The sequence below is a fragment of the Gorilla gorilla genome, chromosome 18, assembly GCF_029281585.2.
Source record: "Gorilla gorilla gorilla isolate KB3781 chromosome 18, NHGRI_mGorGor1-v2.1_pri, whole genome shotgun sequence".
Taxonomy (NCBI): Eukaryota; Metazoa; Chordata; class Mammalia; order Primates; family Hominidae; genus Gorilla; species Gorilla gorilla.
The window spans coordinates 20,046,389-20,071,307 of record NC_073242.2 but is presented as its reverse complement, the minus strand read 5'-3'; the positions used below and the strand labels follow the sequence as shown (position 1 = coordinate 20,071,307).

At 42.5% G+C, this 24,919-nt stretch overlaps 1 protein-coding gene across 1 annotated transcript in view; it reads right to left on the bottom strand.

Moving 5' to 3' along the window:
* The window catches only part of LOC101148413 (acyl-CoA synthetase medium chain family member 5), a 31,483-nt gene extending 9,368 nt beyond the window's left edge, over positions 1–22,115 (bottom strand). The window contains 10 exon segments of the mRNA XM_031002938.3: positions 68–169; positions 315–395; positions 1,932–2,055; positions 3,873–3,952; positions 7,674–7,827; positions 10,307–10,450; positions 12,275–12,482; positions 13,440–13,650; positions 20,014–20,232; positions 21,998–22,115. Of these exon segments, the coding sequence (XP_030858798.3) occupies positions 68–169; positions 315–395; positions 1,932–2,055; positions 3,873–3,952; positions 7,674–7,827; positions 10,307–10,450; positions 12,275–12,482; positions 13,440–13,650; positions 20,014–20,217 (1,308 nt within the window). The 5' untranslated portion in view covers positions 20,218–20,232; positions 21,998–22,115.
* Between the last annotated feature and the right edge of the window lie 2,804 nt (positions 22,116–24,919).

The window sequence follows — 24,919 nt, the reverse complement described above, 5'->3', positions numbered from 1 at the left end:
TAAAGTGTGGTGCACAATGCTTAGCACACAGTCACTGTCATGAGAACAGCTGTTCCCCGTCTCTTACCAAATAGCAATTGAAGAAACAGAAGGGCCGGGTGGGTCTGATACGGATGGCAACATTCCCCTCTTCTCCAGGAGGCAGGACGTTGCCCTCATCATCCACAATCTGGTAAGGAGATCATCACAGAGGTGCATACATGAGTGTCTACACCCTGGGCCCCTCCAGCAGCCCAGCAGCCTGTGCCAGCCAGGCCTGTGTGTCTTTCTCCTCTCCACGCCAGGCCTTGCCAGAAGTTGGGGGAGGCTGCTACCTGCACATCGTAGGGTGGGGACGCCTTCCCCATGGATCCAGACTTGATTTTCATGCCTTTTGGATTGGCACAGATGACAACCTGGGGAGAATGCAGTACAGATAAAGAAGAGCCTTTCCACTTAGCTTCTTTCCTGGGCCATGCCTGTCTCTCACCCTGCCTGATAACTCTTTCTCTCATCCTCTTTTTTCTCCTCCCTCACTTTCTTCTTTCTTTCCCTTCTCCTCTCTCCATTTCTCTCCGTTCTTCCTCCCTTCTTTTTCTTTTTTCTTCCTCCCTCACTCCTTCCCTTCCTTCTTTCCTTTCCTCTTTCTTTCCTTTCTTTCCCCTTTCCTGTTTTCTTCCTTCCTTCCTTCACTTTCTTTCCTCCTTTTTTTCATTCTTTTCCCCGTTATTTCATTCTCCATTTTCCTCTCTCCTCCCTTCTTCTTTGTTCCCTATTTCCTTCCTTCCTTTCATCTTTTTCCCTTCCTTTCTTCCTTCTTTTCCTTTCTCTTTCCTTTATTTCCTCCCTCCCTTCCTTCTTCATTTTCTTCCTATTTTCTTCCCTATTTCTTGCCTGTCTTTCTTCTTTTCTTTCCATAGTTAGCAAACAACTATGGGGCACTCCAGTGGGCACTCAAACATAAAGAACTTAACCCATCTCTAAGCCAAAAGACTCAGTTGATCCCCAGATCTCTTCCTAGATGACTATAGAGGACGCTGCTTAGAATCTTGGACTCTGAACAGTGGCAGATGTAGACTGTCTTGGTGGAGACAAACAATGCCTTCAGCAGTGAGGGTTGGTTTGCTGGTCATGGTATAATTGTAAAAGTACTTTAAATTACCTTTTTTTAATTTTTTTTTTAATTTTTTTTTTTTTTTTTTTTTTTTTTTTTTTTTGAGACGGAGTCTGGCTCTGTCGCCCCGGCTGGAGTGCAGTGGCGCAATCTCAGCTCACTGCAAGCTCCGCCTCCCGGGTTCACGCCATTCTCCTGCCTCAGCCTCCCGAGTAGCTGGGACTACAGGCGCCCGCCACTACGCCCGGTTAATTTTTTGTGTTTTTAGTAGAGACGGGGTTTCACCATGTTAGCCAGGATGGTCTCGATCTCCTGACCTCGTGATCCGCCCGCCTCGGCCTCCCAAAGTGCTGGGATTACAGGCGTGAGCCACCGCGCCCGGCCCCTTTTTTTAATTTTTAAGAAGTATGTGTGTGTGTGTGTGTGTGTGTGTGTGTATTTCAATAGCTTTTTGGGTAGGAGCGTTTTTTTGTAACATGGATGAATTCTATAGTGGTGAATCCTGAGATTTTAGTGCATCTGTCACCTGAGTAGTGTGCATTATACCCAATATGTAGTTTTTTTACCCGCACACCCCTCCTCTCACTTTCTTCCTTCTGAGTCTCCAAAGTCTTTTATACCACTCTGTATGTCTTTGCATCCTCATAGCTTAGCTCCCACTTATAAGTGAGAACATATGGAAATCAAAAGGGAAGGAAAGCTGATGGAATTTTGTTATCGGCTTCTCCCCTGGGGGCAGGGTGATCCCTGAGAAGCTTCAGGGAGAACCTTCAGTCAGAGAGGCAGGAAGCTCTCGAGGGGACCTGGGGGGCAGGGACCTGGCCCCTCCAGCACTCACCGTTTCAGACTGGCCATAGCCTTCGTACAGCTCCACACCGGTCTGGCGTTTCCACTTCTCCCTCACGTCAGGGTTGAGGGCCTCTCCTCCGGTCAGACAGTGCCTCAGGCTCTGAAACTGGTACCTTTCTCAGGCAGGAAAACAAGGCCACCTATGTCAAGATCTTCATACCACCCCGCCCTCTGGTGCCACTGCCCAGATGCAAACACCACAGGCACTAGAGGGTAGATGCCCCTGCTTTTTAATCTGCTGTAAGTGAGTCCATCCACTGGCTTTGCAACCATGCTCCTCATGGACAGATAATTTTTAAAAGATCCATCCTATCTGAGTTTGAGATAAAATCAGAAGCTCATATAATAGGTTTTGGCATAATATGGTGAGTTCCAGTTAACTTGGCCAAAATAATTTAGTTGGAAAAAAACTGATTGATAATAAATTGGTTAGGACAATAATCTGATTGAAAAGGATAGATCAGTTAGAAATTGAAAAGATAGGCCAGGCACCGTGGCTCACCCCTGTAGTCCCAGCACTTTGGGAGGCCAAGGTGGGCAGATTGCATGATCTCCAGAGTTGAAGACCAGCCTGGTCAACGTGGTAAAACCCCGTCTCTACCAAAAAATACTAAAACTTAGCCAGGTATGGTGGCACATGCCTGTAGACCCAGCTACTTGGAAGGTTGAGGTGGGAGGAAAGCTGGAACCTGGGAGGCAGATGTTGCAGTGAGCTGAGATCATGCCACTGCACTCCAGCCTGGGCAACAGAGCAAGACTCTGTCTCTAAAATAAATAAATAAATAAAAATAAAAGAAAAAGGAAAAGAAAGGAAAGAAAAGAAAATTGAAAAGATAAAAATTAGACCCCTAAGAATCCCAAAAATTCCTACAGATATTAATTATGTTGCAAAATGCCCTCTCTGTTCAACAAATCATCCAAACTATAAAAAAAAAAATCAGTGATTGCAAGTACATTTTTAATCTTGGAGGAGAGGGGAGATCAAATTGGCTTGATTAAGTTACTTATTATTACCAAAGAGCATTCAACGACATTGTTCTTAACGAGGTACTTGGAGCTTGCTTTCAGCCAAAATCATCATGTGGAGATGCACACATCAGATCAATGAATGGGATGATTTTCTTACATTGGAGAAGAATTCACTTTTAGAAGCATGTAAGAACTCCCTCTTTTGGACACTTGGTGGGTAGATTCATGTGATTAGGATAGATGAGAGGACGACTCCTCATGACTTGAGGGAGGACAAAAGAGGGAGAACAGATCAGGGTTGGTGGATACTGAAGGATGGTGGGCCTCTCTCCATATACCCCAGCAACCAGCCCTGTTCTGCTAGAAGATGTTGCTTTGGCTTCACCCAGGATGGAGCCATCATCAGTGCCTTGTCCCTTTCTCTTGGGTGCCCAATGGCATGTGCTCAGAGAACAGTTGGCTGGGGTTAGTCTGAGGCTGAGAGTTGGGGCATCTACTGTGGTGCGGGCTTGTTAGTTTCACCACACCTGAGGGCCCTGGCCACAAACCGCACTCCATAGATGGCTAACAATTGTCCAATCATTTCTCTTCCCTCACAGAAGTAGCAGACACACTGCTGACAGAATAGCCCATGGGTGTATGGTGTGAGGAGAAGCCTATCTCAGGTGCTAAAATTTCAGTCTGACTTAAATCTATTTAGTTCCATCTGGATGCAAATTTTGGGGGGCCAGAAGCTTGTTCTTGAGGGGCATCTGTGAGATTTACAGGTATGTTGACTTGTCAATGTGTACGTGTATAAATGTATGTGCGAGAGAGAGACAAAGAGAGAGGCAGAAAAATATATAGAGGGAGAGACAGAGAAAGAAAGAGAGTTGGAATGAGAGGGTAGTTGTGTGTGTGGATACCCATGCTATATATTCACATACTTAGGCCCTCAAAGCACGAAATAGATGGGCTGTACCTGGTCAGATCCTCCTGCACAAGCAGCCGAAAGATGGTTGGGACACAGCAGAGGGTGGTTATCGGGAATGTGGAGAGAGTCTAAACAAAAACAAAGGGTGAAAGCTGTCCTAGAATCACTGGGGTGGGACCATGAAGATGGAGCCAAATGCATCTTTATAGTCTCAGTACCAAAGCAGAGAAGCTGAAAACTATGTGTGGAATCCAGCAGCCAACATGGTGTCCAGTGACCCCTACTTCCTGGCATGTGCAACTTTGGAGGCTCCCCTCTCACCTCATACCAAAGTGGGTCTGTGACAGCAGCGGCATACGGCCAAGGTGATGAATACCACTTTCAAGATTCGGTTATACAAAGACTATGGCTTCTGTTTTGGATGTTCTTTCTCTCTCCCTTTCTTGGATCCCCTGTTCTGGGGGAAGCAAGCCACCATGTTTTGAGTATGCTCAAGCCATCCTATGGACAGGTGCACACAGTGAGAAACTGGAGACTAGCAAACACCCAGTGAGAAATTGAAGTCTGCTAAAAACCACCAGTGAGGTTTTTGTTTTGTTTTTTGTTTGGTTTTTTGAGATGGAGTCTCACTCTGTCACCCAGGCTGGAGTGCAGTGGCAAGATCTCAGCTCACTGCAAACTCTGCCTCCCGGGTTCAAGCAATTCTCTGCCTCAGACACCCGAGTAGCTGGGATTAGAGGTGCCTGCCCCCAGGCCCAGCTAATTTTTGTATTTTTAGTAGAAACGGGGTTTCACCATCTTGGCCAGGCTGGTCTTTAACTCCTGACCTCACGATTCACCTGCCTTGGCCTCCCAAAGTGCTGGGATTACAGGTATGAACCACTGTGCCCGGCCACCAGTGAATTTTTATGCAATTTTCCAGCTTCAGTCAATCCTTAAGATGATTGCAGTCCTAGCAAATATCTTCTTTAAAATTATTGTGGCAAAATACACACAACATAGGATTTGCCCATTGGAACGGTTTTTAAGTGTATAGTCCAGTGGGATTAAACATTTCCAGAGTGTTGTGCAACCATTGCTACCATCCACCTCCAGAACTATTTTTATCTTCTCAAACTTAAACTCTGTACCCATTACACAATAATTTCCCATTACTCTCTCCCCTAACTCCTGGTAAACACCACTGTACTTTCTGTCTCTATAAATTTGACTACTCTTGGTATCTCATGTAAGCGGAATCATACAGTATTTGTCCTTGTATGACTGGCATGTTTCACTTAGCATAATGTCCTCAAGGGTTATCCACGTTATATCATACAACAAGATGTCCTTCCTTTTTAAGGCTGGGTAATATTCCATTGTACATATACACCACATTTTGTTTATTCATTCATCTGTGGATGGACACTTGTGTTGCTTTCACCTTTTAGTTATTGTTAATGCTGCTATGAACATGAGCATACCTTGCTGACCTCTTGATTGCAACCTCATGAGAGACCCTGCTCCCAAACCCCCTCATTAAGCTACCTCCAGCTTCCTGACCATCAGAAACTGTGAGACAAATGCTTGTGTTTTATAGTGCTAAGTTTCAGTATAATTTATTACATAGCAATAGATAATGAAAACACTGTATCAGAGCTGGGGGCAGTGCAAGGAGAAGGTCCATACATTGGCTGATCAAGCACTACATGGATAATGATGGTGATGAGTTTGATCATGATGATAATAATCAATATGGGTTAAGAATCTACTATATTTGGTCCACCATGTGATACCAGCTTACTCCTGCAAGAATGGCCATAATCAAAATATCAAAAAATAATAGATGTTGGCATGGATGCAGTGAACAAGCAACACTTCTACATTGCTGGTAGGAATGTAAACTAGTACAACCACTGTGGAAAACAGTGTGGAGATTCCTTAAAGAACTAAAAGTAGAACTACCATTTGATCCAGCAATCCCACTTCTGGGTATCTACCCAGAAGAAAAGAAGTCGTATGAAAAAGATACTTGCACATACATGTTTACAGCAGCACAGTTTGCAATTGCAAAAATGTGGAACCAACCCAAATGCCCATAAATCAACAAGTGGGCAAAGAAAGTGTGGTATATAAATATATATAATGGAATACAACTCAGCCACAAAAAGGAATGAATTAATGGCATTCGCAGGGACCTGGATGAGATTGTAGACTACTATTCTAAGTAAAGTAACTCAGAAATGGAAAACCAAACATTTTATGTTCTCCCTCATAAGTGGGAGCTAAGCTATGAGGATGCAAAGGTGTAAGAACGGCACAATGGGCTTTGGGGACTTGGGGGAAAGGGTGGGAAGGGGGTGAGGGATAAAAGACTACAAATTGGGTGCAGTGTATACTGCTCAGGTGATGGGTGCCCCAAAATCTTACAATCATCACTAAAGAACTTACTCATGTAACCAAACACCACCTGTTCCCCAATAACCTACGAAAATAATTTTTTTATCAAAAGAATCTACTATGTTTTGAAGCAACCTAAGTGTCCATCAACAGACGAATGGATAAAGAAAATGTACATATACACAATGGATCCATAAAAAAGAATGAGGTCCTGTCATTTGCTGCAACATGGGTGGAATTGGATATCATCATGTTAAGTGAAATAAGCCAGGCACAGAAAGACTAACTTCACATATTCTCACTTATTTGTGAGATTTAACAGTCAAAACAATTGAACTCATGGAAATAGAGATTAGAAGGATGATTACCAGAGGCTGGGAAGGGTAGTCGGGGGCTGGGAGAAAGGTGGGGATGGTTAGTTGGTACCAAAATAACAGAATGAATGAATAAGACCTGTTATTTTAAAGCACATCAGGGTGACTATAGTCAATAAAAACTTAATTGTATATTTTAAAATAACTGAAAGAGTATAATTAGATTGTAACACAAAAGATAAATGCTTTGAGGGGATGGATACCTCATTCTCTATGATGTGATTTTCACGCATTGCATGCCTACATCAAAACACCACATGTACCCCATAAATATATACACCTACTATGTATCCACAAAAATTAAAAATTATTTCAAAAAAGAACCTATGATGTGCTGGCCCCTTTGCCTTGTATCATTTCATTCTCGCAGCAAATCTATAGAGATATGCTATCCCTTTCTTACAGATGAGGCTGAAACTGCAGCTCAGGAGATTAGGCAACTTCCCCAAGGCCACACAGCTAGCGAATCAAAGGTGTAGGATCAGAGTCCAGGTCTGACTCTTTGACTGATGGCACAGCCTATGCAGTTAGCTACCATGTGATACAGCTTATCTCAGTACAAATAATAAGAGCAGAAGGGTCCTCTGACATTTTAAGGAATGACAGTTAGGATGTGGGGGGGCAGAAGAAAGGTGACCTGTATCTTGACTGGGGCCACCAATCTCCTCCCTCCCCATGAGAAGACCCTGAGAGGCTGAGCAGGAGTCACCAGGACTCTCTAGTTGGGCCAACTACTCATGTTAAGCATCATGGACAGTAGCATTTGGAGTTGAGGCATAGACTGATTTTGCCTAAGGGTTTGACAAATACCTAGGGTTTTGGCAGGAGCATAGGGAAGAAAGTGGTGGAGACAAGAGCACCCCATGCAAAAGAAATAGCAACAAAATGGTCTTACATCTAGGAATGTAGCTAGAGCACAGGCAATGATTGAAGGGAACCAGGTGGTCAGGAACCAGATTATGGAAGGCCGGGGAGCCACACAAAAGAAGCCTTAAATTCACTGATTTATGTGTTTTCTCCTGCAGTCTGAAATCTATATCCCACTCATCTCATTTGTACCCAACACATATGGGGTATTATTGGTTTTTCCTCTTACATTCAGGATAACTTTGGCATCAACTCGGGGCAGCTCATGCACAAAAATGCAAGATCCATTAGGCCAGGCAGAGAAGAGAGTCCAGGCTGCCTTCACCCAGCCAGTGTCAGTCGTGTTCCAGAAGATGTCTGATTCGGTCAAGGCCACCCACCGTCTGCCAAAAAATTAGAGAACATCAGTAACCTTAGCAATGACTCTACCTTTAAAAAGGATTGTATTATCTATATCACCACATTTGGAGCCCTGCTCAGTGGGTACTCATTTATACTTGTGAAACCTGAACAAGACCATCAAGTCAACTATTGTCTCAACCAGCATCTTCCATGTACCTATGCCCTAGGCTAAGAATACAGAAGCAAAAAGAGTTTCCAGAAAGTTCACAGTCCAGTGGATGTGATATATAAGGGAAAAAAATTAACCTCAATACTCTGTGCTAAGGTCACTTTATTTAGCCAACATTTATTTAGCATTTAGTCTGGACTTAGCACTAGGGATCTAGAAATGAACGATTAGTCTTACTTTGAGGGCCTTATAGGAAGCCCCTGGAGAGCATGTTTTAATAGAGCTAAACACAAAGCCTTGTGCAATTATAGAGAATAGGCACCTAACCCAGAGCAATGATGGACATGGGTTTCTGAGAAATGCTCTGGTAGAGGAAGTGACACTTGAGTTAGACATAAAGAATAAACAGGGATTATATAGGTGAGGCAGAGAAGCAGGAGCATCCCAGGAATGGGAAACAGTGTCTGCAAACATGGAAGACATAAAAAGCGGTCATGCACTTGAATCCTGGGACATGCGCACTCCTGGTTCTCCCCATTTCATTGGCTGTTCCCTTCTCAGTCTCCTCTGCTGAGTCCTGGTCTTCCCCTTCAGTGCAGAAATGCCTCGGGCACTCAGTTCTGAGACCCATTCTCTTTTCAGTTTATATTACACTTTGCTGATCTCATCCCATCTCATGGTATTAAATACCATCTTTACACTGATAAGGTCAGCATGAATCTTTCTCATTAACTTCAGACATGTGTATCCAAATGCCCACTCAACATCTCCACTTTTAACAAGGGGATGGAGATTTCTAAGAAGACTCTCAAATTGACAACTCCATAAACAAACTGTTTTCTTGCCACCAGACAGCTCATCCCACAGTTCTTCCCCAATCATTTAGTGCTTCCAGTTGTTCAGGCCATTCCTCTTAGAGCTCTCCTTGACTCCTCCTTCTCATTCCACACTGATTCTGTCAGCAAGTCTTATTGGGTCTAGATTGAAAATACATTCAGAATCTCATCTCTTCTCCCACTACTTCTCCCCGGGCAAGCTACCATGCTTGCCTCTTAATGCACCGGTCATCTTCTTTACCTGTTTCCCCTATAGTTACATTGTCAACACAACATCCTGAGTGAGCCTCTAAAAAACATATTAGATTATGTCACTCCTCTGCTCAAAATACCCAACACTTCTCAAAAAAATTAAACATAGAATTACCATATGATCCAGCAATTTCATTTCTGCATGTATACCCAAAAGAAGTGAAAGCAGAGACTCTAACAGACTCACATGTCATTGTTTATAGCAACGTTATTGACAATAGCCAAAATGTGGAAGCTACCCAAGTGTCTATCAACAGGTGAATGGATTATTTAAAATGTGGTCACGGCCAGGTGCAGTGGCTCATGCCTGTAATCCCAGCACTTTGAGAGGCTGAGGCGGGAGGATCACGAGGTCAGGAGTTCAAGACCAGCCTGGCCAACATGGTGAAACCCGATCTCTACTAAAAATACAAAAATTAGCTGGGTGTGGTGGCAGGCACCTGTAATCCCAGCTACCTCGGAGGCTGAGGAGAATTGCTTGAAACCGGAAGGCAGAGGTTGCAGTGAGCGGAGATTGCACCACTGCACACCAGTCTGGGCAAAAGAGCAAAACTCTGTCTCAAAAAAATAAAAATAAAATAAAAAATAAAAATAAATAAAATGTGGTCTATCCATACAATGGAATATTTTTCAGTCTTAAAAGGGAAGGAAATTTTGACACATGCTATGACGTGGATGAAGCTTGAGGACATTATGCTAAGTGAAAGAAGCCAAATTGCAAAACAAAAGGACAGACTGCATGATGCCAGTTACACGAAATACCTAGAGTATCAAATTCACAGTGATTGAAAGTAAAATAGAGGTTACCAGGGGTGAGGGGAGAGGGTAATGTGGTGTTATTGGGTAATGGGGGCACAGTTCTCATTTGGAAAGATAAAGTAAATTCTGGAAATGGATGGTGATTGTGGTTGCACAACAATGTGAATGTATTTAATGACATTAAACTGTACACTTAAAATGGTTAAAAGGGTACATTTATGATATATGTATATATATGTTTATATGTGTATGTGTGTGTGCATATATATATATATATATATATATATACAGCCACGATTTAAAAAGAAACCTCCCATGGCTTTTCACCTCACTCAGAGTAAAATCCAGAACCATCAAGATCCTTCCTAAGCTGCTCCTATTGGCTTCTCAGTAATTCTGTTGGCTCTCTGACCTCAGTTCCTGACACCTTTCCCCTCACACCACCCCTTCCAGACCACTCCCCACTTTCTGTTCTTGGATCCTCTAGACAAGCTGCTCTAGTACCTTCCGCTGGCCACAAAACCCAGTCCGTAGCTGCTCTGGGAGTGCTCGACCATCTTGGGGGCCCCGGTGGTTCCGCTGGTGAAGTAGATGGCCAGTGGGTCTCGACTCTTTGTCCTCACGCAGTTGTGCTCTGTAGATGCCTCCCTGTAAAACGTAAAAACACTAGGTGGCACTACCACAGTAAAAACAGTTGGTAGCACCAATAATATGTATAACAACAATATGACTACCGTTTCATAAATACCACGTGTGAGGTGCTGTGCTGAAAGCTCTGGCTTGGGTAATCTGCAACCACCTCAAGGGGCAGGTACTATCATTATAACCCTTTTGCAGACCAGGAAACTGAGGCTCAAAATGGTTACATAACTCACTCAAAAGAGCCCATGCTTTCTTACCAAGGTATGAGGACTTTCTGGTAGAACACACACATGTCCATGTCTATAATTCTGCACATTTAGGCACAGCTTCCACCCCATCCCAATTTCTAATAATTTAGAACTCTTTTCTAAAGGTTTCCCCCAATATGGGGTTTTGAGATCTAGGTAATTCCCAAAGTTCTGTGATCTGGATGATCAGCTAATCCACGGGCTCTCATCCCTGGCTGCACTGTGAAGTCCCCTGGTAAATTTTTGGAAGAAACTTGTCTGTGTCCACCCTGAACAAAATAAAATCAGAATCTTTGATGTTTTCTTAAATGCTTCTCAGTAATTCTAGTAACAGCCAAAATTGAGAACCACTGATCTAGGCCCACCTGACAGCTCTCAAAATCATATGAGCCGATTTTTTTTTTTTTTTTTTTTTGAGATGGTGTTTCGCTCTTGTTGCCCATGCTGGAGTGCAATGGCATGATCTTGGCTCACCGCAACCTCTGCCTCCTGGGTTCAAGTGATTCTCCCGCCTCAGCCTCCCGAATAGCTGGGATTATAGGCGTGCGCCACCACGTCCAGCTAATTTTGTATTTTTAGTAGAGACGGGGTTTCTCCATGTTGGTCAGGCTGGTCTCAAACTCCTGACCTCGGGTGATCTGCCTGCCTCAGCCTCCAAAATTGCTGGGATTACAGGCGTGAGCCATGGCGCCTGGCCCTATGGGCTGATTTTTTACAAAAGATCCCCAGGGCTCTTGCTCAGCTATGTCTGGTTAAGTAGGTCAGATGTGAGGCCTTGTCATCTGTATTCAAAACAGCACCTAGGTGAATCTGATGCAGGTGGTCTGTGGGGTGAGCGTGTGTGACTCAATGGTTCAGGCCCCTGAGAGGCTCCTTTTGGGTTCTGGCTTCCAATCAGGACAAAGTCTCAAATTCTGAGATGGGTTTCCACCAGGCCCTTGCTCCAAGGCACATATGGTCTCAGCTCTGCCCACTCCGGACTTGACTACTTTTTAGCACCTTGGGCAAGTCACTTTAGTTTTCCAAGTCTCACTTTCCTCATCTGTAAAACTGAGTTAAAGGGCCCATCACAATGTCCTGTTCAGGGATTAAATAAGATGATGTTTTATCCATTATGGTGTTCTGAACACCAGACACAATGCTTGTCGTGAAATAGATGTTCATTAAATCTTTGCCGCATGAATGAATGAAGGTGAAGGCTTACATAGCACAGTATCTAGCAATACACTAAGTACCCAATACATGGGCACTAGTTTATTATTAACTGACCACCTGCTATGTGCTAAATGCACCATATAGGTTATTTCATGTACTCTGAATGGTAGCTCTAATAACTACCACCGCATTATAGAAGCAAATGAAGCACAGAAAAGCTGCTGACAAATCCAGCACTGACTGAATGAGGGACCTTGAACATTAAGGTAGGGACCAGGATTATGCTCAGGTCAGCCTGGCTGCCAATGGGAGTGTTCCTCTCTGATTCGCTCTCTATGTGTGGAATTAGCAATGCATTTCATCTTTTGTTGCTTAAAGGGGAAATGACTTCATTTTTCTGCTGTTCTCCTGGAGAGCCCCAATTCACCGGAGGAGTTCCCTGAAGTTCAACCAGCCTGGCCGACTGCTGTCTGACACCAGCAGCTTGGTCTGGAGGGAGGGGCATTCGGCGCTGATGGCGTCCACCCTTGGAGCTAGGGAGTCACTGGTGATAATGGACTTGGCCCTGGACGCCTGCAGCCGGTACTTGAGGTCCTTCTCCGTCAGCTGAGTGACACCCGGAATCATCACAGTCCCTGGCATAAAACAGAAGGGGATGTTGAGTGGATAACGGGGAAGGCCTTGGGTATAGAGGTAAGAGATGAAGGCAGGAAGGGGCTGGGGAGGGTTGGAATGCATGAGTTGGAAGAGGTAACAATAATAATAATAACAGCCTAAAAACCCTAGCCGTCTGAATAAGTGCATGATCACTTATTCACTCAGCATCAGCGGAGGCTTGCTAGGCTCACTGTGGCCTCTTTCCTCCTCTGTTTCTCTGCTGAAGGAACCATTCTAAGAAGATAATGTTTCACTGCCTGGACATTCGTGACAACAGGAGGACCTGTCCCCCTAACCTCCTGCAAGGGATAATATCACTGGTTCTTTTATTTCATCTTTATCTTCGTTCCTTTGGGAGCTGGATGATGCTGTGATAATGAGAATCATAAAGTCTAACAGTGAAACTAACACAGATTGGTTATAAGGGTCCCTCATCTATAACTGCATTGTTCGGGTAAAATTCTAGCAACTAAAGCAAGGCTCCCAAACCACAATCAGCAGAAAATATGCTTGATTTGTTCCAGTCAGGACTTTTTAAAATGATAGATGCCAACATTAAAAGACAGGAGGATTTTTCATAAAAATCCAGAGTTTTCCATTACAAATCAGAAGTTCTGATAACACTGGTATTCATTCTGTCATGGGAACATTTGGTTCGAGTTGAGAAGCAGCGACCCCATTTGATAAAGCATGTGATCTCCAGTTTGCCACAGTCCTCACCACTCCCTACTGCCTTGCATTGGCCTGCTTTTATCAATTACATCATTGTCTGGCCCCTATTATACGATCAAGTCTGTGATTGTTGGGCAAATAAGAAGTAAACACAACTCCACATAGGATTTATTTTTGCTCCATCTTCAAGACCCTGTGGACACTGCAAAGCTCTGGCAGGTTGTGTCTGCCCCCAACTAAAATTCCCAGCCCTGCTTACTGACCTGTCCTCATACAAGCCACACTGACCAGCCACCACTCCGGGAGCCGTGGGAGTACCAGCATCATTCTGTCCCCAGGCTGCAGGCCGCATGCACCCCCCAGCACATTGGCTGCCTTCCTGGACTGCTTCCCCAGCTCCTCAAAGCTCCACTTGATCTCTGCTCCTGTGTCATTGACCCACCAGAAGGCAGGATTTGGGGGGCGGTGTCCAGCCTAGATGGTGGTACAGGCACAAAAAAAATAGAAGCAATTTATTGAGAATTTTTGTTTGCTTGTTGCTGTTGTTTAATGTTTTATAATAGTTAATATAAAATTCACAGGGTTCAAAAAGCAAAGCAATATGGAAAGACATGCATTGAAAAGGCTTGCTCCCCTCCCTGTACCTACCTGCCCTGTTTTCCACTTCCTCTGCCTCACTAAGTAACCAATTTTATTAGTTTTTTGCATATCCTTCCATAGTTTCTTTAGGCAAACACAAGCATGTATTTTTTTTCTACTATCTTTTTAATGCAAAAGGTAGCACATGATTTGCACTGTTTTCTGTTTTTCCCTTTTTTATTGAAATATAATTCAGGTATCATAAAAATCACCATTTTAAAGTGCACAACGCACTGGTTCTTAGTATGTTCACAAGGTTGTGTAACCATCACCATTCTCTAATTCCAAAACATTTTTATTGCCCTAAAAAGAAACACTGTACAAATTAGCAGTCCCTTCCCATTCCCTCCTCCTCCACCTCCTGGTTATCACTTATCTACTTTCTGTCTCTATGGATTTGCATCTTCTGGATATTTCATATGAATGGAATCATATGATATGTAGCTTTATGTTTGTTTTCTTTCACTTTGTACAATGTTTTCAAGATTTATCTATGTCATAGCATGAATTGGCATTACATTATTTTGATGGCTGAATAATATTCCACTGTATGGATAGACCACATTTTGTTTATCCATTCACCAGTTCATAGACATTAGGGTTGGTTCCACTTTTTGGCTATTATAAATAACACTGCTATGAGGATTTATGTACAAGTTTTTCTGTGAGCACATGTTTTCTATTGTCTTGGATATATACTTAGGAGTACAATTCCTGGGTCAGTATTATAATAACTCTATGTTAACTTTTGGAGGAACTGCCAAACTGTTTTCCACAGCACTGCACCATTTTACATTTCCATCCAGCCATGTCGGAGGGTTCTAATTCTCTGCATCGTCTCCAACGTTTGTTATTTTACCTTTTTTTTTTTGCCATGCCACTGGTTATGAAGTGGTATCTCCTTGTGGCTAGGATTTGCATTTCCCTAATGAATAAAGATGTTAAGCATCTTTTCATGTGTCTATTGGCCATTTGTTTATATTCCTTAAAGAAATGTCTCTTCAGATTCTTAGCCCATACTTTAATTGGGTTATTTGTCTTTTTCACTGTCTAGTTTGAGTTCTTTATGTATGATAGATATTAGACCCTTAACCAATATGTGATTTTTCAGATATTTTCTCCTATTCTGTGAGCTTTTTACTTTGATATATAAATACTATTAATTTTCATGAAGTCCAATTAATCTATTTTTTATTTTGTTGCTTTTGCTTTAGAAACCATTGCCCAATCAGAGGTCACAAAAATATACTCCTATGTTTTCTTCTAAAAATTTTCTTATACTTTTTGTTTCTTCATTTAGGTCTTTGATACATTTTGAGTTAATTTTTGTATTTAGTGTCAGGTAGGAGACTCAATTAATTCTTTTGCATGTGAACACACAGTTGTGCCAGCATTTTTAGTTGCAAAGACAATTATTTCACCCATTTAATTGTCTTGGTACCCTTGTTGAAAATCAATTGATGATAGATTTGTTGATTTATTTCTAGACTCTGAATTCATACCTATTTATCAAAGTCTATCCTTATGCTAGTGCCACACTGTCTTGGTTACTGTAACTTTGCAGTAGACTTGAAATAGAAAAGTGTGAGTCTTCTTTTTTTTTTTTTCAAGGCTGTTTTGGTCCCTGTGGGTCCCTTGCATTTCCATAGGAGTTTTTGAATCAGGTTGTCTATTTCTGTAAACAAGTCTCCTAGGATTTTGATAAAGTTTGCATTAAATGTGCAGCTCAATTTGGGGTGTATTTTCATCTTAACAATATTAATTCTTTTAATCCATGAGCATGGGGTGTATTTCTATTTGTTTACATCTTTTCCAGTTTATTTCAGTAATGTTTTGTCATTTTCCATGTACAAGCCTTATACTTCTTTGGTTAAATTTATTTATATGTATTTCATTCTTTTTGAGGCTATTAGTAAATGAAATCATTTCTTAACTTCATTTTTTATTGCTCCTTACTTGAGTATTAAGTTATCTGCTCTTAAAATACAATGATGAAGTAGGGATACCATAATAGTCAGAGACATATCCATTCAAACAATGAATTAAAATAAAAGGAAAACAATGAGTCACCAATCCCAAGCAACTCTGAATCCAACTGAGAAAACTCTATTATGTTTCAAAGCCCTTAATCCTCTGTGATTGTGGCTTTGCTTTCTAGTTGCTCAGCTCCACCCTCTGGGCTCCCAATTCCACATTCTTGACTAAAAACTCTGCCCTCAATCATCTTTTCTTTTACAAGAAGGGTAACACATATTTGCAGCTAAGTAGATTTAACCACCTGTTTCCTGCCTGTAGAATTTGGGAAGTCCAACAGCCTTCTTTTATATTTTCCTCTCTCTGTCCAGTACAAGATGGCAGTGTTTCTGCTGATAAAACATTCTCAAGAAACTAGTGGTTCTCTCGTGTATTTTTCAGTGATTCACCCCATTAGGGAAGTGGCTCCTCCACAGATCTTTTCCAGATAATCCCATCTCTATTGCTGGTTTCTGCCTCCGTGGCTGAAGGAACTGAGGAACTTTGTCTAATCTCTTCAAAAAGCTCTCTGTGACTTTTTGATACTCGAATTGCTAGCAAAAGATTGTCCAACCACACTCTTGGATTTCCCTTTGCAGCATACTTTTCTGACAGTGAATATCCTAACTTTAATGTCTTTTATAATATAGGAAGGCTGAGAATCGTTCCAACCACCAGGTTCTGGCTATATTTTTGCTTAACAATTCTTTCCTCTGTGTATTTCTTTCCTTCAGCATTGTAATATAACCAGCAAGAAGAAATCAGTCCACATCTTCAACACTTGGCTGGGAAATCTCCTTAGCTAAATATCCAAGCTTATCCCTTATAAGTTATTCTATCCATATAGCTCTAGGACACCATTCAGCCAAAATTTCTGTCACTATATAGTAAGGATCCACTTTCCTTCAGTTTCTGATATTACATTTTTCATTTCCTTCTGAGTTTTTATCATCTGTGCCTTTAATGTTCATATTTCTACTAACAGTCTTCATGATTCTTTAAAACAATACAGTCTCATCTATCATACTCCTCCTCTCTTTTTGAGGTGTCCTAGCAAAATCATTAATATCTGCATTTCTACTAACAGTCTGCTCAAGGCAATCTAGGCTTTTTTCCATGCTCCTCAAAATTCTTCCAGCCTCTACCCATCACCTAATTCCAAACCTACTTTCACATCCTTTGGTATTTATTACAGCTCTCATTACTACTCTTGGTGCCAAAATCTGTATTGGTTTTGAATAATCCCATCTATTGCTGCTGTAATAAATTATCACAAACTTAACTGCATAAAACAACACAAATATACAGCCTTATAGTTCTGGAGATAAACAGTTCAAAATCAGTCTTAGTGGACTAACATCAAGGTGTCAGAAGAATTGTTTTCCTACTGGATGCTTTAGTGGAGAACCTGTGTCCTTGCATTTTCTAGTTTTCAGAGGCAATTCACATCCCTTGGATCATGGCCCCACATCACTCCCACCTCTGTTTTCATTGTCACATCTCCTTCTCTGACTCTGACCCTCCTGCCTTCTCATAGGGTACCTTATGATTATAATAGGCTCTTCCAGATAATCCAGAATAATCTCCTCATATGAATATCTTTAGTATAATCATGTTTGCAAAGTCTCTTGCCATGTAAGATAACATACTCACAGGTTTCAGGGATTAAGATATAAAAATCTTGGGGAAGGGGTGCATTATTTTGATAACCATTGCCATGCTCTTTCTAGAGTTTCTTTGCGTATCTTGTAAATTTTTGTTGAAAACTATACATTTAAAATTACATCATGTGATTACTCAGGAAATCAGATCCACCCGCACCCATTCCCCACAACTCCCCAGAGTTTGGTTTGCTGTTGCTGCTTGTTGTCGTTTGTTTAGTGATTTTTGTGAACCATTTCTGTGAAGTCTGCATTATTTGTTCTGTGTGGCCACTGAGATATCTACTTGGTTATCTTAGTAGTCATCTTATGATTAGACAGAAATATCTTTAAATGCCTGAAACCAATAAATCTCCCAGTCTTTGGGTGGGTGTTGGGGCACACCTTTAGCACTCAGCCAGGCAATTAACAATCCTGCCTTAGTGTTAATTTCCTGCATGCTCCAACTCTCAGTCTGCCAGAAGTGCGAGCTTAGAGTTTCCTCACATCTTTCCTAAGCATGTGCAAAGCCCTGGGAAAGCACACAGCCTTACTTAGGTGTGTTGATTTCTAGATTTCCAGGAATACAATAGAATTTTTTAAAGCTCCCATAGACATTGGATTCTCCAGCTTTTCTTTTTTCACTCTTTGGTGAATCTATTGTTTGTCCCACTGTTATCCATCACCTTAAGCAACAATGAAGCTAAAACATTTGTCTGTGATTGTTTTGGACAAAAACCCCCAGGGAAAAGGCTTTTCTCATTGGTTGAGCTTCAAGTTGATTCAAATACAGTTTTACAAGTAGGGTCTTCCAAAGAACCAATGGGCAGCTCAAATAACAACAGTTCTTCATAAGTGAAGCTTTGAAAACACTCCAACTCCATTCTGGCCCATCTAATGGTTGCTATGATGCACTGGAAATGGGGGCTGTTATTTTTCAAGGCTACCACATAGCTGGAAAGTCCTTATTCTACCATTTTTTTTCCTGACCTAATCCCGCTTGCTTGTTTTTATCATTAGGAGAAGTCTTCTAAGGATACCCCTAGTCTTGCAAAAAGAACTTCGATTTTTGTAGGCCATCAGTAATGGAGCATCCTGGCTTCATGTCTTACATGCAATTCTCATTTAATTCTCACTATTACTCTAAGTAGCATATGGTCTGACTGCCATTTTACAGATGAAAAAGTTGAGATCTAAAGAACTTAGGGCACTTGTCCAAGGTCACACTTCAAGTACATGGATGAACAATGTCTATCTGACTGCAAATCCTGCTTTTAAGTCTCAGTCATCCTCATACCACCTTCATAAGTTTCACTACATCTGCTGACAGTTAATTTTATTGTATCTACTAACAATGCCATTTACTTCATATTTTTTCTTTAAACAATCTCTTCTTATAATTAACATGAATACAATTCTTTGAATTAAATTTTATATTTCCAGTTTTGTATTCTCCAGCTTTTCTTTTTTCACTTTTTGGTGAATCTATTGTTTGTCCCTACTGTTATCCACCACCTTAGGCAACAATGAAGTTAAACATTTGTCCTTAATTGTTTTGGACAAAAACCCCTAGGGAAAAGGCTTTTCTCATTGGTTAAGCTTCACACTGGTTGAAATACAGTTTTACAAGTATGTCTTCCTCTTATAAATGAAAAGTTAGTATCATGTAACACAAATAAAAGGTAACCATGAAATAGAGAGACCCAACAGACACAGATATAAGGGAAAATAAAGAAGAAAGCAGATGCACAGAGACACACAAAGAAATCAGGGTTATCTTATTCAATTCTATGTATCTGTTATGATCTGCAAAGAGCTTTGAGCCTGAGCCCTATTCTTTCCTTATTTTATTTTGTTTTGTTGTATTTTATTTTATTTTTTGAGGTGGAGTCTCACTCTGTTGTCTAGGCTGGAGTGCAGTGGCATGATCTTGGCTCACTGCAACCTCTGCCTCCTGAGTTCAAGCAATTCTCATGCTTCAGCCTCCAAAGTAGCTGGGACTACAGGTGTGTGCCACCATGCCTGGGTAATTTTTTTTAATTTTATTTTTAGTAGAGACGGAGTTTCACCATGTTGGCAAGGCTGGTCTCAAACTCCTGGCCTCAGGTGATCTGCCCTTCTCGGTGTCCCAAAGTGCTGGGATTATGGGCATGAGCCACCGTGCCCGGCCTTCTTTCCTTATTTAGAAGAGAAGGGCATGACAGTGAGAGAGAGACATCAAAGACAGAGTAGCAGCAAAACAAAACTTCCTCCTTCAGTTGATGAACAACTGGAAGGGAATCGGAAGGGACATAACTGTCTCACTGTGTGATTTGGGCTCAAGAATGCAGGACACTTCAGAGAAGGAACAAGCATGTCTAAGGCTCACAACACTGACTCAGAATTTTTTCCTAAGTCTCAAATGCCAACAGTTTACATTTTAGAACTAGCAAAATTCCCAGGTCCAAATTTCCTCATCAACATGCTTAGAGCCTTGAGTCTCATTGTGGTACATGAGGGCAGCCTCAGATGCCCCAGATGGATTCTAGGACAGAACAGGCTTCACCTCTTCCAGCCGACTCCACACATCCAGCACATCATGGGCGAAGTTGAAGTACTCAGGCACCAGCTGCCTTCCCAGGCTGATGGCTTCCCAGGTGGCCACGATCTTCTGAGGAACAGGTAGAGGTGCTGGCTGCCCACGAGACCCACAGAATGCCCTGGAGTTCCTCAGTGCCTGGAGGACTAGGTGTCTCAGCCATGGTCTCATGCGGTCGCCTCCTGTCTGTCACCAAAGAGAGGAAAGAGGGCATTGTCATAAATTCTGGGCTTTGGGGACAACACAGAGGTTAGGAGAAACCTGTGGTCAGTGCTGATGGTGACTGTGGTCCCTACTGACTTGTAGAACAAACTCTCCACATTTCTGAGCAGAAAGTCTCAGTTCTGCTGTGTGATGGTCATTTCTCTCCTCTGACCCCGAGGTCCATCCTTTTGACCTCTCACTGACTTGTGGGTATCTGGGTCTGAGGTCAGAACTCAGATCCCACTTCTCAAGGCTCAATACTTCAAAAGGAATCCCTCAAAAAGGCTTTGGCCAATCCTGAACTGACCTTGCAAAGCTGAAGACAGCTCTAGGGCAGCACTGTCCAGTAGAAATAGGACGTGAGCCACCTGTGCAATTTACAATGTTCTAGTACTTCCATTAAGAAAAGTAGAAACAGGTGAGATTTATTATAATAATACATTTTATTTAACCAGATAGAGCCAAAGTACGACCATTTCAATGCCTAGTCAATAGAAGAATAAATTGTTAAAGAGATATTTTACATACTTTTATTTATTTTTTGTTTTTTTGGTACTAAGTCCTCACAATCTGAAATAGATTTTACCCTTACAAACATGTGTCAATTTGGACTAGCCACATTTCAAGTGCTCAAAAGCCACAAGTGGCTCCTGTATGGCATGATGTGCTTTTAGTGACTTTTTAATTTTTTTAATTTAATTTTATTATTTTTAAAATTTTTATTATTGTTGTTTTTGAGACAGAGTCTCACTCTGTTGCCCAGGCTAGAATACGGTGGTGCCATCATAGCTCACTGCAGCCTCAAACTCAAGCAGTCCTTCCACCCCAGATTTCCTAGTAGCTGAGACTACAGGCACTAGCCACCATGTGTGGCTAACTTTTAAAAATTTTTTTGTAGAAACAGGATCTCACTATGTTGCCCAGACAGGGCTTGAACCCCTGGCCTCAAGTGATCCTCCCAACTCGGCCTCCCAAGTGCTGGGATTACAGATGTGAGCCACTGTGCCCAGCCCAGTTCTAGTGTCTTGCTACTCAAAGTGTGATCTTGGGACCAGCAGATGGGACCCCACCCTACATATGTAGAATTAGAATCTGCAAGTTAACGGGATCTTCAGATGAGTCATATGCATGTTAAAGTTTGAGAGGCACTGGCTCGGGAGCTGCGTGTGACCTCAGTTTCAGTTTCCTTGCGTTAAATTCCTCTTAGTAATAATAATAACAAAATATGGTAATAACAACCAACAATAATAACGTGGCACAACAAGAAAAACCATAACAGCTTCAGTCTATTGAAGGCCTACTGTGTACCAAGCATTTTAAGAGTGCTGAGAGGCATTATTTCATGAAATCTTTATAATAACTCTATGCTGTAAATGTTATTTTCTCCATTTACAGATGAAGAAAATGAGGCTTAAAGGGGAAAAGTGACTTCCAGGTTTCACTTCCTGGAAAAACATAGGCCCCAGCCTCTGCAGTGGCCACCAGGCCTAGGCCTGCAGCCTCAGAGACTTCCTTTCTCTGACCCACCTCTCCCGCCCCTCACCTCTCCTGAACTGAGCTCTGCCCCAGTCCTTTTCCTCAGTCTCCCACCCCTGGATTCCTCAGCCACCTAAACAGCTGATAATTTAGAATCCCCAGGCCTCCTTCCCATTCCCCGACACCATTTCAGATGTCACTTCTTGGTTTAATCAGCAAAGGCCTCAGAGGCAGCTGATACATTGGTCTGAAAAATTTCTTTCCAAATTACCTTGCTCTTGAACCAAAGTAATGCAAAAGGTCTCTGTTTTCTGCTTCAGCTGAGCGGAGTAGGGCTGAGTGGCTGTAAACACTCAGCTCCCTCAGAAAACAGCCTCCCACAGGGAACTTCAGCCCCAAATGCAGCCAAGAGTGGGCAGAGCCAGAACCCAGCAGCTGACACAGTGGCTTCAAGTGGTCAGGGTGCATTGAGCCAGTGAGAGTGGCCCCCTGCCAAGTTTTCTCAGTACTCACAGTGGCTGGAAGATCAGACCTCAACTGTCGTGCCTGGTGGGTGTGCCCAAACTGGTGGATGTATTCCCTAAAAATTCAAGTCGCCATCTAATCGGAAAAAGCAACAGGAAGATTATGATGGGTTTTTTTGTTTGTTTGTTTGTTTTGAGACGGAGTCTCCCTCTGTGGCCCAGGCTGGAGTGCAGTGGCGCGATCTTGGCTCAACCCAAGCTCTACCTCCCGGGTTCGCACCATTCTTCTGCCTCAGGCTCCCAAGTAGCTGGGACTACAGGCACCCACCACCATGCCCGGCTAATTTTTTGTATTTTTTAGTAGAGACGGGGTTTCACCGTGTTAGCCAGGACGGTCTCGATCTCCTGACCTCGTGATCCGCCCGCCTCGGCCTCCCAAAGTGCTGGGATTATGATGTTTTAACAGAAAAGGTGCAATAGTGATAATAATATAAGTTAGACTTTGTTTCTTTTCTGCTTAGAACCCTCCAGTAGATACAGAGAGAACAGAGGAGTGGTTCCAGGGAACGGCTCTAAGACATCCCTTTGAAGTCATAGAATTGTTCTAAATTTGGATTGTGGTCATGACTGCAGATCTCTGTAAATTTACTACAAAAAATAGTAATAATAATTGTACACTGCCAAAAGAAGTTTTTTGGGTTTTTTTGTTTGTTTTTGGAGACAGGCTCTCGCTCTGTCGCCCAGGCTGGAGTGCAGTGGCGCAATCTTGACTCACTGCAACCTCCACCTCCCGGGTTCAAGCGATCCTCCCACCTCAGCCTCCCGAGTAGCGGGGAATATAGGCACGCACCACCATGCCTGGCTAATTTTTGTATTTTTTTGGTAGAGATGGGGTTTCAACATGTTGGCCAGGTTGGTCTCAAATTCCTGACCTTAAGTGATCTGCCTGCTTTGGCCTCCCAAAGTGCTGGGATTATAGGTGGGAGCCACTGCACCTGGCCCAAAGGTGGTTTTTTGAAAAAGCTTCCTACAACTCCCTATCTCACTCACAGTCCAAGCCAAAGTCCTGACAATTGCCGGGTGGGATGGCTTACGCCTGTAATCCCAGCACTTTGGGAGGCCAAGGCGGGCGGATCACGAGGTCTGAAGATTGAGACCATCCTGACTAACACGGCGAAACCCTGTCTCTACTAAAAATACAAAAATTAGTCAGGCGTGGTGGCGCCTGTAGTCCCAGCTACTCTGGTGGGCGCCTGTAGTCCCAGCTACTCAGGAGGCTGAGGCAGGAGAATGGCATGAACCTGGGAGGCAGAGGTTGCAGTGAGCTGAGATCGTGCCACTGCACTCCAGCCTGGGAGACAGAGTGAGGCTCCGTCTCAAAAAAAAAAAAAAAAAAAAAAGTCCTGGCAATTGCCTACAGGGCCCCACAGGAATTCCTGCGAGCCTTTCTCCTCAAACCTCCTGTCTCAGTCTGCTCCAGCCATACCGGTCTTTTTGTTGTTTGTTCTCTGAAGTTCTTTTTAAATTATTTTTAATTTTTGTGGGTACATAGTAGGTTTATACATTTATGGGTTACATGAGATATTTTGATACAGGCATGCAATGCGTTAGAATCACATCAGGGTAAATGGGGTGTCCATCACCTCAAACATTTATCCTTTGTGTTACAAACAATCCATTTATACTATTGTAGTTATTTTAGGTGTGTGGTTACATTATTTTTGACGATAGTCATCCTATTGTGCTAGGAAATACCAGGCCTTATGCATTCACTCTTACTACTTTTTTGTACCAATTAACCATCCCCACTTCTCCTCCAACTCCCTGCAACACTTTCCAGCCTCTGGTAACCGTCCTTCTACTGACTCCATGAGTTCATTTGTTTTCCTGTTTAGCCCCCACAGGTAAGCGAGAATGCGCAATGTTTGCTTTCTATGCCTGGCTTACTTCCCTTAATGTAATGACTTCCAGTTCCATCCATGTTGTTGCAAATGACAGGGTTACGGGTGTCCTACAGAGAGGATGCTGAGCCATTAACTGCCTATCTTTGCAGTGATTCAAACTTCACCCTGGATTTTTATCCATCACTGTATGTTGTTCCCCAGTGACTCTGTCTCATTTCCTGGCCTGGCCAGTTTGGCCCATTTCCACGCAGGCAGCTCCTCTCCCTTGCCGCCAAGCTTGGCCACAGGGAACCATCTTATGAGCCCTCAATGTCCATTTGCTCAGCATTCAGTCCTCTACTGCGACCCAGGATACAACCTCATCTCTGAATCTGCAGCCAGATGTAAAGATACAATCTCTACCCTCAGAGGGGTGGACGGACTGTTGAACATTATTTCTCCAGCAGTCTAATCTCAATATCGTTACTCTCAATCAGTACTTTTTAGAAGAATATATAATCATAAGTCATGACAAATGTTTCGTAAATGTTCAATGAAAGAACTGGATACACTTTATAGACAATATAATCACAACCTTATTTTTAAAAAGTATATATTAATCCCATACGTAACAAAATATGAATGTTTCTCTAAGTAAGATGATGTATGATTTCAATTAACTCATTTTTTCTGTATGTTCTATGTTTTAGAAATTAAATCCTGTTCTTTGCTAATCAGAAAGAAATTAATGTTATTTTATAAAAAGAAGCTTTAAGCCGGGCACAGTGGCTCACGCCTGTAATCCCAGCACTTTGGGAGGCCGAGGTGGGTGGATCACCTGAGGTC